The sequence below is a fragment of the Camelus bactrianus genome, chromosome 1 (genome assembly GCF_048773025.1).
Source record: "Camelus bactrianus isolate YW-2024 breed Bactrian camel chromosome 1, ASM4877302v1, whole genome shotgun sequence".
NCBI classification, from domain to species: domain Eukaryota; kingdom Metazoa; phylum Chordata; class Mammalia; order Artiodactyla; family Camelidae; genus Camelus; species Camelus bactrianus.
The window spans coordinates 103,486,331-103,500,146 of NC_133539.1; the positions used below are offsets into that span (position 1 = coordinate 103,486,331).

Below are 13,816 nucleotides of genomic sequence, written 5' to 3' on the forward strand. Positions count from 1 at the left end.
GGACTTCTGCCCATTTTTGGATTGGGTTGTTTGTCTTTTTTGTTGTTGTTGTTATTGAATTGTATGAACTGTTTATATATTCTGGAAATTAAGCTTTTGTCAGTCACATCATTTGCAAATTTTTTCTCTCATTTGTAGCTTGTCATTTTGTTTTGCTTATGGTTTCCTTTGCTGTGCAAAAGTTTATAAGTTTAATTAGGCCCTATTTGTTTATTTTTGCTTTTATTTCTATTGCCTGGGTAGACTGCCCTAGGAGAATGTGCTAAGATTTGTCAGAGAATGTTATGCCTACAACATGTGATATTTTTAAAAACATGGTTAAACAAAATTTATGCATTGTTTACATAAAAGGATCAAATTTTCAGATGACACTATTCTAGTTTTCAGAAAGAAGTGAATATCCTGACCAGGAAGCATTAAATTAAACTGAAACTCAAGCCTTAAAATCCTCTTTAGAACAGGTAGCAGAAACACTGTTCTTGTAACTGGAGATGTTTGATACAAGGGAGAAATGATGAGTCTCCTAAATTAACCCTCGTTAACCCTCCAAAGTAATATTTTAAATGTGGGAAAAAGTTCATCGAACTATAGTAAGAAAAGTAAATTTTACTACTATTAAAATTAATCAAAAAGAGGCCTTGGCCGCTATAATTTGAGGCAGTGTTTTTTGCCTACATCAGGCAAACTATATCATAGCCAGGAAACTCATAGCCAATATGACCAATCAAGGGATTTAACTTTTCACATATTAGCAAATTGCAAACACGTAAGAGTCAGGAAACACACAAAAACTCTTCATCAACACCAACTGAATTCAACCCAGTAAGCAACCAGTTTCTCAAAGTGGAAAAAGAGGCAAAGCAGTAAGGCATCTTTCAAGTGCTAAATGAGTGGACAGGAAAACATATAAACAAGGACAAAATTTATTTAGTCTAGAAAAATGTGTTGCAATTAAGCTTTACACCAAAATCTCTGTAAAAAAAAAAAAAAAAGAGGTTCCTTGGTCTTAAGGAAAATTTATCTGGAGAACTGCCTTAGAGATGAGAAATCGGGCAAGACTAAAAGGGCTCCTCTTGTCCTGAAGATTATGATCTCAGAGTGCACACTTGTTTCATTTAACTTTCTGGTAGTCGGTCTGGGAGAGGAAGTTCATAGTGACATGTTTAGGTGGGTTGATGAACCTAATTTGTTGTTAGAAAAATGTCAGTCCATTAATCAATAAATGTAGAAAGAATGATAGAATGAAAAAAATTACCCTTTGGCAACATCTTACTTGATTAAGGCAAGAATCATCCATAGATGCTAAAAGTATTGGATGAAAACTTGAAAAGTGATAGGATATTTTCATAGTCTCAGAGTATCTCCCTATAAGACATCTATTAATTACATAAGAAATTGTATCTCTACAATGCAGAAACCTGGCTGACACCACCTTAATCAGGTGGCCAACACACATCACGTTGAACTAATAGATTCTACATTCCTCTCAAGATTATGTGTTGAGAAGCAGGGCTAGGACTCAGGGGAGGCAAACAAGGCATCTCAGGCTGATCCTGAACTTGCATGAAGCTGAGAATGAATCTCTCCTTAAACTAAGGGGATCACCATTGCCTTACCTGAGTCCCAGCACTGCTGAGAAGAGCACGTTGCTTCTGTGCTATTCTGGCCAAAAGTGCATAACCTGAATCTAATCTTGAGGAGACATCAGAGCAACACAAAGTGAAGGATATTCTACAAAATGATTGGTCTATACTTTTCAAAAATGTCAAGGTCACTAAAGACAAAGGCTAAAGCAATGGTTCCCAGTGAAACGAGACTTTAAAAAACATGACACTGAATGCAACACATGATCCGGGATTTTCTTTTTCTATAAGGGACACTGTTGTGACAATTGGTGAAATCCGAAAAAGAACACTAGATTAGCTAATAGTATTGTGTGTGATGATTATGTAAGAAAATATATTTGTTTTTAGGAAGTTCTGACTCAAGTAGCTCGGAGCAAATAGGCATCATGCCTACCACTTACTTTCAAATGGTTCAGAGAAAAATATGGGTAAATAGATTAAATAGAAAAAGATGAATAAATGTGGTAAAATGTTAATGTTTGGGAAATCTGGGTGGATGGTGTATGGGAATTCTTTGTGATATCTTGTAACTTTTCTGTAAGTCTGAAATTGTGTCAAAGTAATTTTTAAAATCAAATATCTAATAGGACTTCTCAAAGGAGAAAACGGAGGATGGGAGGGGGAGGATGTACAAAGCAGTCTGTCACTAAAGAAGGAAAAGAAAACAAAGGGAAAAAGCAACCTAAACTTTAAACAATTTTCCTCAAAAGACATTTTATTTATATCCACGAATTAAAAAGTGTTTTCAGGCATTCTCTAAATGTGGTTCAAATCTTAACTCACAGAACCCATTCATTTGAGATTTTATAACGTCCCTCGTTGAATAAAAGGCTTCTGACCACAAGCGAAACAGGAAGACTGGGATGAGAAGGGGAGGGAGAATGCTCCTCTTAACAATGGCCTCTCTTTGGACCTTCCCAGCCTCTGAGTGTTCATAAAAGTGAAAGGTGTGTTCAGAAATCTGTGCATCAGAAGGCTCCTTCCCTCCCATGTCGTACACAGACAAGTGAGTGAAAGAAACGATTTCCTGTCATTTAATACGCAGGAGGGGAGAATTGAAGACATGGAGGAACGAGCTGACTCATGTTCCTGACACAGGACGCCTGGGAAGGGCGTGGAGATGAGCAGGTACCTGGGCAGGTGCGGCAGGTGTGTCTCTGGTTTCTCTTAGATAAGATGGTAATCCTTTCAGAGACTCCCAGCAGCTCAGCCAGGAAGAGGCCCATTTCTGCCAGGGCCCCATCAAGGTCTAGACAGGCCCCGCACCTATTCAGCTCCCTCTGCTGAGGCTGGGACGGGCCTTCCCAGACAGACTGGGTGGCAGGAGACGTTCTTGTTGTTTACTTCTGGAAACAGCTGATGTTTCAGGTGCTCTGAAGAACCACTGTTCAGGGGGAAGAATCCTGCTTTCATCACGTACTAGCTGTGGAGCTTTGAGGGCGATGTTGTTCCCCAAGGGACCAGCACAGGGACCCTCCCTGGGTTTCGGAGAGAACTAATATAGGATTGTACGTAGAAGCACTATCACAGTGACACAGCTGTTACTCACACAACTTCTTTCTTTCTGACAGACAAAACGTTCACATTTCCCTTTACACTTTGCTAGGAAGCATGGAACTAAGCTTTCGCTTATTTATTTGTGTTAAAGATTAACTTCCTCTAGTCTGAGTTTTCTGGTACAGATATTCTACCTTTCCATCTCCAGTTCTTCCCTTGATTTTGGTCTGATCCAAAGTCCTCTTTTATTTTCAGATCTTGATGGACATCAGGCTCGAGAACTCGAATTTCCTGGTTCTCCTTCCTTCCGTTTTGACTGCTTTCAAGAGTGAACGGGCTTAACAGCCAGGAAGGCAGGGACCTCAGCAGAACAATGGTGAGGAATGGGCAGGGGCTGGAGCTTAAGCTGGCCCTGAGGAAGGGAGCCAGGGCTTAGACCCACGATGTAGGAGCTGTGTAGGGAGGACAGATGCCATCCCAGCTGATGTCAGTGCTCAGGGGGTTCCAAATGGTGAGTTGGGGGTTGTGGTACTCAGAGCGCATGCAGGCAGCATTCCCACCACCATATGGGGGCCCAGAAGAGGAAGTCCAGGCTTCGAGGACTATACAAAGGTGGGGAGGACTATGGTTTTGTGGGAATTGAAATGTGTACAATTTGGAGGACCCACTTTAAGAAAGCAATACAAAAATAGTTCACTTTTGCAAACGCCATAAAGCACAGGCCCCTGAACGGTTCACTAGGGCTCTGCTCAGGGTCTTGGCAGGGGCCCGTGCAAGTGAGGGACATGCAGCCATGCCACAGTTACTTCCACCTCTGTCTCACAGCGGTGTTCAGGCCAGGGCTGCAGACACAATCAGAAGGGGAGGTACAGAGCAGGAAACCCAGGCAGGAGCCCAACCCAAATCAGGCTGGGCTCATGAAATGAGGGGGAAGAGAAAGGAGGTAGTCTGACACTCGGGTGGGATCTGGGGCTCAGTCCTGGTGTTCCAGATGCCAGGCTCAAGGCCGGCAGCACAACTCCAGGCCTCCCTTACACACTGGAAGGCCTGCATCAATGGTCAGATGCCAGTGCGCCAGATTGGCACAGACGTCAGGAAGGGCTCACTGCTGGCTGTCTCATGGCCACATCAGGCAGAAGGTAAGGTCTGGCAGAGACTTGCACATATTAATTAGTTTGTTCATATAGCCGTTTATCAGTTACTTTGGAGGAAAAACGAAGACAAAGGCCCTGTTTCTGTCCTTAGGGAGCTCACTGTCTAAAAGTGGTGGCTGACACCCAAACATGCTGTAGCCAGTGTCCAAAGGAAATCACCTGTGGACCCCAAGAGCCTCTGCGTAGTGAAGAGGACTGTTTTGGTTTTAGCATGGAAAGTCCTATGTTTCAAGAAATTCCCCAGCCCTGGGGAAACAGGGACAGCTGGTCACCCTAGGAGGGAGGGACAGTGACTGGTTTCCTTGGAGGTGGAAGGGCCTCAAGGTCCCTGGGCTCAGTCTTGAAACACCAATCATCTCCCTTGAGGGTGTCATAGGGAATGGTGGCCTCACGAACTTTCTGATCCAGCCCTGAGTAATCGCATCCAAGTTTCTTGAGAGTGTGGGAGGCGGGTCCAAGTTGTAATTTGGGGCCTGCTATCAGAAGAGAAAGTGTAAGGAGCGGCAGTGGTGGGGGGAATCAGCCTGGGAGAGAGCATCCAGGGCCACATCTGAGGCCAAGCCCAGAATCTGAGGAGAAGCTTCAGCGAGCCAGAGGCAGACCGAGGCCATCAGGTGATGGAGCTCAGAGCAGCAGAGGCGTCTGACTCAAGAGCGATGAATTGCCCCCTAGCCAAGGGACCTTCAGAGTTTCTGAGTAACAGCAACTCGCTCCTTTCCCTGAGGGCAGAGCTGGATGAGAGGTACTAGTGAAGAATAAGGAACATGGAAGAAACCCAGTAACCCTTTGTTCCCCCAGGCCTCTCCTAGGTCACTGTCTGTCCAGGTTAAGGAAATCACTCTGGATTTTTAATCTGAGATCTTCATGTTTGGTTTATACCACACCTGAAACTACATGCCACATTTTGTGTATGTAAACATCTTCTCAGGAAGATAGCATTCACCAGGGTCTCAAAGTTGTTCAAGACCAGAAACAAATTAGGAAACGCTAGACTAAGTTGTTGCTAAGCTCCCTGTTTTCAGGTTCTATGATTCTTTGATACTACTTAAGATAATTGATTCAAATTTATAACAAGGATCACAAAGGAAGTAAGTGCAGGTGTCCAAGAAGCCCAAGAATGATCACTTTGAGAAATATGCTAAATAGTAACATCAGGGAATACAAAACAGCTTTCTCTGTTGTGAAAGGGGACCTGTGACGGTTAATTTTATGTGTCAACTTGGCTGGGTTACTGTGTGGGTGCCCAGTTGTTTAGATGTTGTTGTGAGATAGTTTTTAGATGTGATTAATATTTAAATCAATAGACCATGAATAAAACAAACTATCCATGCTGTTGGCAGACCTCATCCAATCAGTTGAAGGTCTTAAGAGCAAAGACTGAGCTGTCCCAAAGAAGAAAAAATTCTCCTTAAGACAGTAACATAGGAACTGGCCTAAGTTTCCAGGCTACTGCCCTGCAGAATTTAGACTCAAGACTGTAACATCAACTCTTATTTGAATGTATAGATGTCCAGTCTGCCCTACAGGTTTCTGGGACTTGCCAGCCCTCACAAGCATGTGAGCCAATTCCTTAAAATAAATCTCAATTTCTTTCTCAATCTCTCTGTTACTGGTTCCCTTTCTCTAGAGAACTCCGGCCAGTACATCACCCATTAGTGATTTATTTCAAATTACAATACTGGGTAACATAGTACATATAACTCACCAAAATGGTCACCACTGGTGAAGGCAGTCCTGGGGCCATTTGGAACAAATGAATACTATTGGACAGGGACAGGGTACAAAGACAAAAACAAAAACAAAAATGCCTCCAAAACCATACTCTTCCAGGTGCCTGTTCCAAGCTTCTAGTAACCCAATTTGGTCAAATTGGCTGAAAGCAAGTTGGTTATCGTGACCGTTTGGTCAAGAGAACAATTTGGTTTAACATGAATAATCGTTGCTTTTTAATTGATACACCACTCCGCACTGTTAAACTTCTCCACAAAAAGCACATAACCATATTATTGTTATAATTTTACAAGAGTAAGATAATGAATATTTTCAGGCGCTGGTTTTTTGGAGTGCTGGCGGTGGGGGAGCTGGCTGGGGCAGGCCTGAACACCTCTGCACTCCCCACAGATAAGGACCTGGAGCTGGACCACCCCGTGGAAATTCCCCTGGCCTCCAGGCTGGTGACCAGAGCTGCAGGAAACTAGAAATTTCCACGGGCTTCCTTCCAGGTGGTGGAAGAGCCCATGCTCGTTAGGCAGGAGTGAAAGGTAAATGACCCTGAGGGGTTTTCAGATTCCTGAAAAAGCAATCTTTGGAGTGGAGGTTGACGATAAAAACAGCCACCTTGAGCTTTGTCCCTTTTCTCTACCAGAGGGCTGGGGAAGGTCTTACTCGTTGTGTTATTTCATTTATCAAGTATTTATTGATGTGCATTATATATGCAAATCTTACCAGGTTTTGGGGGGAGAGAATCTTGGGGGGAAACCCTCAGTTTATTAATAAATTCCTTCGGCCGAACTTTTAATTTCTTTTCGGTCACTTTATTTTTAAGAGATTCGTAAAATGTAATGAGAGTTAAAAGAAACGAAGACACTGCCTCAGGGAGCTTGGAGTTAGAAGCGTAATCAAACATTAGGAGCCACGAAAACACTGAAAGCGGCGGCCGCTTGGAAAGTGGGGCAGCCTGGGTGGGCTGGGGCTGCAGGGAGCCTGCAGCCTCAGCTCACCTTCCCGCGCTCCAAGCGGCCGCCCGCCCCGCGCGCGCTCCTACAAGAGGTTCCTGCGCACCCCTGACGTCATGGCGTCGGGGCGGGGCCCGCCGCAGGGGCGGGGCCGCTCCCGGATCTCGCGGAGGGGCGGGCCGGGGGCGGTGGCCCCGCCGGGCGCTCTCGGCCCCTGAGTTCGGGCGTTTAAAGTGCGTCCGCTCGGCTTGGCGGCTGCGGCAGAGAGGCGTGCGGGTCGGAATGTCGGGTTTACCCACCGTCCCGGAGCAGGGGCGCCCGGAGCAGAGCGCGCCAGATTCGCGGCGCGCACGCTTTGTGCTGGGGCTGGACGTGGGCAGCTCGGTGATTCGCTGCCACGTCTATGACCGCGCGGCGCGGATCTGCGGCTCCAGCGTGCAGAAGGTGACTGGGGAGCGGGCGTCGGGGCCACGCGTAAGGGTCGCGCAGGGCACCCGGTCCGGGTCGCGGAGCGCAAGAGGGCGATACCGCCTTATCCGGCCTGGACGCAGCCACCTGCGGCACCGCGGGCCCTCAGTCCTGAGCGGCGCTCCGTGACCGAACAGGTCTTCGCACTACTTCCCCGAGCAGGGCTGTAACCTGCGCGCCCTTCCTGTCCCGGCTGCGGACAATAGGGGTCCGGTTTGTGACCTGGGGCCAGTCACTCGCTTCCACTCACCTGGGGATCTGCCTTTCTGGCCTTACCTGGGTGGGACTGCGGTGACTCGCAGGGCAGGGCAGGGAAGGAAGGGCAGGCTGCGCAAATCTAGCCAGAGGGTGCTTTGTGACTTGCTTGATTTTTCCTGCACTTCCTTGATAGACCTTCAGCCCCTGTCTTTATTTACATTTAAAAACTTAAGATCTTGGTGGAATTTAACTTTATCTCCGTTCTTCCGTTGTCATTATTATTAACTGCTTCTCAAAGTGCTGAGCAACTGATCTCCATGGATATGGGAGTTATTGGACAAGTTTTGAAGGCTGTGTTGTCATTACTTTTTCTCCTTTCCATCTTTGAGGATTCATGAAAGTATCTCTTTCTGGGTTGAGAAACCTACCAAGTCATTGTTACTAGTAAAACAACCAATAGATTGGTATTCTTCTGTTCTCGTTTTAATGAAGTGTTGATTTCTACACAGTTGTCAGCACTCCAAAAATAACGTTGATCCGATGTGATGTTTTTATTTACTCTTCTTTCTAATATCAACATCTTTTTATGTTAACAGTGTTGGAGAAACAGGAGCTGTTAGCTACCTATCCCATTGCCAGCAGCACTGATCTCTCGGTTGCTCGGTTCCCATCCTTGTTCCCACCCCCTTCTTTAGACGTGTTTTTCAGCCGCTGCAGTTGCCCAAGAGCGGGTTCAGCTTTTAAAAGACTGCTTGGAACGTTTGTTTGGAGGGCTTCCTCAGTCTGGTTTCAGGACTAGACAGAGCGCTGGGGCTAGGGCAGCTCCCTGGTCCCTTCCCTGTTCACCTGTGCAGGAACACTGCCTACCCAGCCACACATCCCACCCCTACCCTCACCTGAAGGACAGATGAAAGGCTGTCCTTCAGCGACTGTGTGCTCCTTATCTTTGTAATGAGTCTTTATCAGAACACAATGATACTTTTCACACAGTCTCCCTTATAATTCTAGACACAAAGTACTTTTGTTTTAAGCAGTGAGGTTTTTTTTTTTTTTTTTTTGAAAGGAGTTGAACTATTTGGAACCAAAGAGATACAGAAATTGTTAGGAGATAACAGAGTTTCACAGTTGCTATATAATTTGGGGAGAATCATTAGTTTTGTAGAAATGAGGTAAAAATCTCAAAGAGAAATTGGGATTGCTGTGAGTAGCAGGAGACTAGAATGGTTTGGTCAGACTCTAAACTGGAGGTGTCTGGAAAGATATGGGAGTAAATAAAAATACAAAAATTCCCTGCCCTCAAAGGATGAAGCACTGTATCCTAAATTAAGGGGGTGAAAGCAGTGCCTCTCAAACTGTGATAAGCGTTTACAGCATTGCTTCTTAAAGTGTGGTTCCCACACTGCTGAGATTGAAATAGAGAAACTAAGATTTAGAAACTTGTGTAGCAGTTTGGCAGAGTAATTTTATGTCTGTTGACCTTAATAATAAAGCATTTGGGATTTTACTTTGTATGTAATTTTTTTTACCTAAAACTTGTTTTAATTGTGTCTTAAAAATTGTTGGTCCGCAATGAATTAGAAATCAGAAAAACAAAACAAAACAACAATCAGTCCTTTACTTCAAATAGCTTGATTTCTTTGGGGAAAAGGGTCTTGCTGGCCTAGATTACGATTTAGCATCTGGTTTATTACCTCATGGGCACAGAATAAAGAATTGAATTGCATTTAATCAAAGTATTAGGAATTCAGTTTGCTTCATGGGACTCTGTGAATTAGACACAGACCTGGTGTTTGTTTTCTTACATGAAAATCACACTTCTGCTAATATTATGTTGGGAAGAATATATTATAGAAACCCCAACCACTAGTACAGGATTTGACTGTTATTGCCAAATAAATAGCTTAAAAAACAGAAAAAAAAACTCAAGACATCACCTTTTAGGGACAAGAACAAAATAGGCTGTGTTGGTCTTTTAGTTAAAATTGAAATCCTAAACAGGAGCCTTGACATTAGGCAGCTAATACTAGGCCTCTCAGAAGACTTCAGCTTTCTTTCTTGTGACATTCATTTTTTAATAGCAGAGACACATTTTTAGCCTTTTTCTATAAGTTGTAGTCTTTAAAAAGTTTTTCTATGGACTCTTAAATATTGGTGTTATATACTAGAATAGTATTTGGAGTTGGAAATCATGCATGTGAATATTTGATATTTTTAGCTTTTAAAAATGGAGAAAGGTTATCATGTTCCCCATTTGAACATCATGTGATTGTGAGAAACAATGAAAGATAATAACTTTTTTGTTTGTTTGTTTGTTTTACTTTTAGATGTACCCAGGTTGCAGGAAGTTTTTATTTATTTATTTAAACTCTTACTTTTTATTGAAGTGTAGTCGATTTATAATGTTAGTTTCATGTGTAGAGCAAAGCAATTCAGTTATACAAACATATATATATATATATTTTCACATTCTTTTCCATTATAGCTCATTACAAGAGATTGAATATAGATCCCCATGCTATTCAGTAAGTCCTTGTTGAAAGCTAACATCTTGGTTGGAAGAACAGAACAGAAAGGCCACTCCAAAGAAAACAGTGGACTCTCCAATACTCTGTACCCTCTGGACCTTCTTGAAAAAAATCTGGTGGTTGTCTTTTGTTTTTAATCAACAGAACACATTTTCTTCTTAGCTTTGATTATATTCTTGATCTAGTTTCAGTTTGGTCTTCCAAACTACTGTGACATGTTTGGGGGTGGTGAGCTGTCCGGGTCGGTGGAGTGGATGGAGATGACCCTGGAGTGCCACCGACAATTGTGGTTTGTAGGCTTGATGTGATGAGGGATGCAATCAGCTTTTAAGGGTGAGGGAGTACTAATTGCGACTGAGCCATTACAACCTGTGGTCATGAAAGTCTTGCATGGAAAGAACAGAGATGTTATTTGATAGAAGGGAAATGATTTTGTTAAATCTGTTTGTTTCTAACATGCTCACTGGGGAATAATAGATTCTTTTCTCATATCATCCCCATGTCACCCTCATGGCTCCCCCCATGGTCACTGTTTTCATCATGGTTCCTTTTTTTTCCCCCTCTTTATTTTGACCTTTCCATACGTGTTAGAAGTTTTCCTTAAATGGTGGTCTTTGGTTGGTTATCTCTTCATATTTTCAGTACCCTGTCTTACCCCTCTCAGCTATGTCTGGTATTTATTTGCAAGTAAAGAATTTCTCTCAACCCCTTCAGATAGTAGAACTTTGTGCCCACTTAGGAAGGGGAGTGGATCTGACTGGGTAAGGGGAGTTGAGGATTTTTATAAAGACTGAATCGATCTTGTGTTCAACCCCATCTGGCATGTCAGCCTTCTGACATACCTCTAATTTTCAGGGTTCTACCCTAGAATCTCTGCCTGGGATTATTGCGCAGAGATGGGAAGTAATCCTAGCAGGGGTGAGGTGTCAGTTTTCTCCTCTGTGCTTAGCCAGGTACCACCCACCCACTGTTTATATTAAAAACATTTGTTAAAACCTGCTCTAAGCCTGTTTGCTCTCCTTATCTTTCTGCAGAAACCTTTTTCATGTTTTTATTTAAATGGAGTCTTGAGAAGAATTGGAGAAAATTTATGTTCAAGCCATCATTTTAACCTGAAGCCATAGGCTCTTTATATTTTGTTTTTAAAATCAGCATATGAGTAAAATTTACTTTTTTGGTGAATAATTTCTGTGAGTTTTAGCCACATCCGTAGAAGTAACCCCCCAGACTCCTTTGTGCTAGCCCTTTGTAGTCAGACCCTCTTCCCACACCTAATCTCTGAAAACCACTGATCTATTTTCCATGAGTATAGTTTTTTGTCATCTTGAGAATGTCATATAAGTGAACAATACAGTAAGTAGCCTTTGGAGACTGGCTTTTTTCAGCATAATGCCTTTGAGATTCATCTGTATTGTTGTCTGTATCAAGAGTTCATTCCTTTTTATTTCTGAGTAGTAATCCATTATCTGGATATGTACACAATTCATTCACCTGTTGAAGTACATTTGGGTTGTTTCCAGCTTCTGGTGATTTTCAATAGAGCTGCTATAAACATTTGTGTATGGATTTTTAATGTGAATGTAAGTTTTCATTTCTCTAAAATAAATACCTAGGAGTGGGATTGTTGGGTCATAGGTAAGTGAATGTTTAACTTAATTAATTAATTGCAAAAGTTTTCAGTGACTCTACCATTTTGCATTTCCACCAGCAATGCACATGAGTTCCACTTGTTCTTCCCCAACACATGTATATGATATTGTTAGTATTTTTTATTTAGGCATCCTAATAGATGTAGTGGTATCTCATTGTGGGTTTGATTTGCATTTCCCTAATGGCTAATGACAGTGAATATTTCTATGTGCATATTTCCTATCCATATATCTTCTTGGATAAAATGCCTGTTCAGGTCTTTTGCCCATTTTTTAATTGAGTTGTTTTCTTATTGTTGGATTTTGAGATTTTTTAATGTATTCTATATATAAGTCCTTTGTTAAATGTGTTATTTGCAGATATTTTCATCCAGTCTGACTTTGTCTTTTCATTTTCTAAACAGTATGTTTTGCAGAGCGAACATTTTAAGTTTTGATGAAGCCCAGGTTATCATTTTTTTAGTTTGTTTTATGAATTGTACTTTTGGTATCATATGTAAGAACTCTTCACCTAATCCCCAGTCACAAAGATTTTCTCCTGTGATTTTTTTCCAAGCATTTTACAGTTTTATGTTTTACATTTAGATCTATGATTCATTTTGAGTTAATTTTTTGTGTTAAGATGTGAGGTTAGGTTGAAGCTAATTTCTTTTGCATATGGGTATATAATTATTCCAGTCGTTGAAAGAGCTATCTTTTCTCCATTAAATTGCCTTGTATATTTGTCAAAAATAAACTAGCCATATTTCCGTATTTGTGTGGGTCTGTTTCTGGATTCTCTTCTGTTCTGTTGTTCTATTTGTCTGTTTTTATGATTACACTGTTTTGATTACTATGGCTTTATAATAAGTCTTGAAATTGTGTAATGTGACTCCTCCAATTTTATTCTTTTTCAACATTGTTTTGACTGTTTTAGTTCTTTTGCCTTTCCATATGAATTTTAGGATCATCATATCTATATCTATAAGAAAATCCTAGGATTTTGATGTAGAATTCTGGATGAGAGTTCTTTTAGCTCTCTAAAAATGTTAAGCCACTTCCTCCTGGCCTTCATGGTTCTGGTGAGAAGTCTACAGTCACTTAAATCATTGTTCTATGTATGTAATGTGTCTGGTTGCTTTCAATTTTGTTTTATTTTGTTTTCTGTTTTCAGCACTTGAATTATGCTGGATCTGGCCATGTAATGCTTTGAACTTATCCTGTTAGGAGTTTTCTAAGCATCTTGAATATATATATTTTAAGTATTTCACTGAATGTGGGAATTTTTAGCACTATTACTTCCTTGAAGTACTTTTTTTCTACACTGAACTCTTTGTTTTCCTCTTTGGGGCCAATGATGACATAAATATTAGACCATTTCTTCTTGTCCCACAGATCCCTGAAGATTTGTTCCTTTTTTCTTTTTGTTGTTCAGATTAGATAGTTTCTCTTGATCTATCTTCAAGCTTATTGACTTTCTTTTGTTATTGCCATTCTACTATTGAACCCATCCAGTATGTTTTTTATTTTAATTATTATATTTTTCTTTTTTAATTGATTTTTTTCCAGCTTTATTGAGGTATGGTTGACAACTAAAAGTTGTATATATTTAAGGCATATAAATTGATGTTTTATTATACAGATACATTGTGAAGTGATTACCATAATCAAGCTAATTAACACATTCATCTCACATGGTTACCATATGTATGTGTGTGTAGTGAGAACACTTGAGAACTACTCTCTTAGCAAATTTCAAGTGTACAATACATTAACTGTAGTCACCACACTGTACATTAAGTCTCTAGACTTTATTCAGTAATCTTATAGCTGAAAGTTTGTATCCTTTGCCCAGTATCTCTCCATTTCCTCCACTCCCCTAATTATTGTATTTTTAAATTCTGAAATTGTCATTTCATTTTTCTTTATGTATTTTATGTATTTGCCGAGACTTTCTATCTTTCCATTTTTTTGCCTTTACTTCTTGGAGCATTTTAATAATAGCTGCTTTAAAGTCTTTATCAGATATCTGTGTTATGTCAGTGT

At 41.4% G+C, this 13,816-nt stretch overlaps 1 protein-coding gene across 2 annotated transcripts in view; it reads left to right on the forward strand.

Moving 5' to 3' along the window:
• The first annotated feature begins 7,089 nt into the window (after positions 1-7,089).
• GK5 (glycerol kinase 5) overlaps positions 7,090-13,816 on the forward strand; it is a 59,575-nt gene continuing 52,848 nt past the window's right edge. For both annotated transcript variants that reach the window (XM_010952252.3, XM_045514696.2), the window contains exon 1: positions 7,090-7,395. In XM_010952252.3, the coding sequence (XP_010950554.1) occupies positions 7,234-7,395 (162 nt within the window). In that variant the 5' untranslated portion in view covers positions 7,090-7,233. The remainder of the gene's footprint in view (positions 7,396-13,816) is intronic.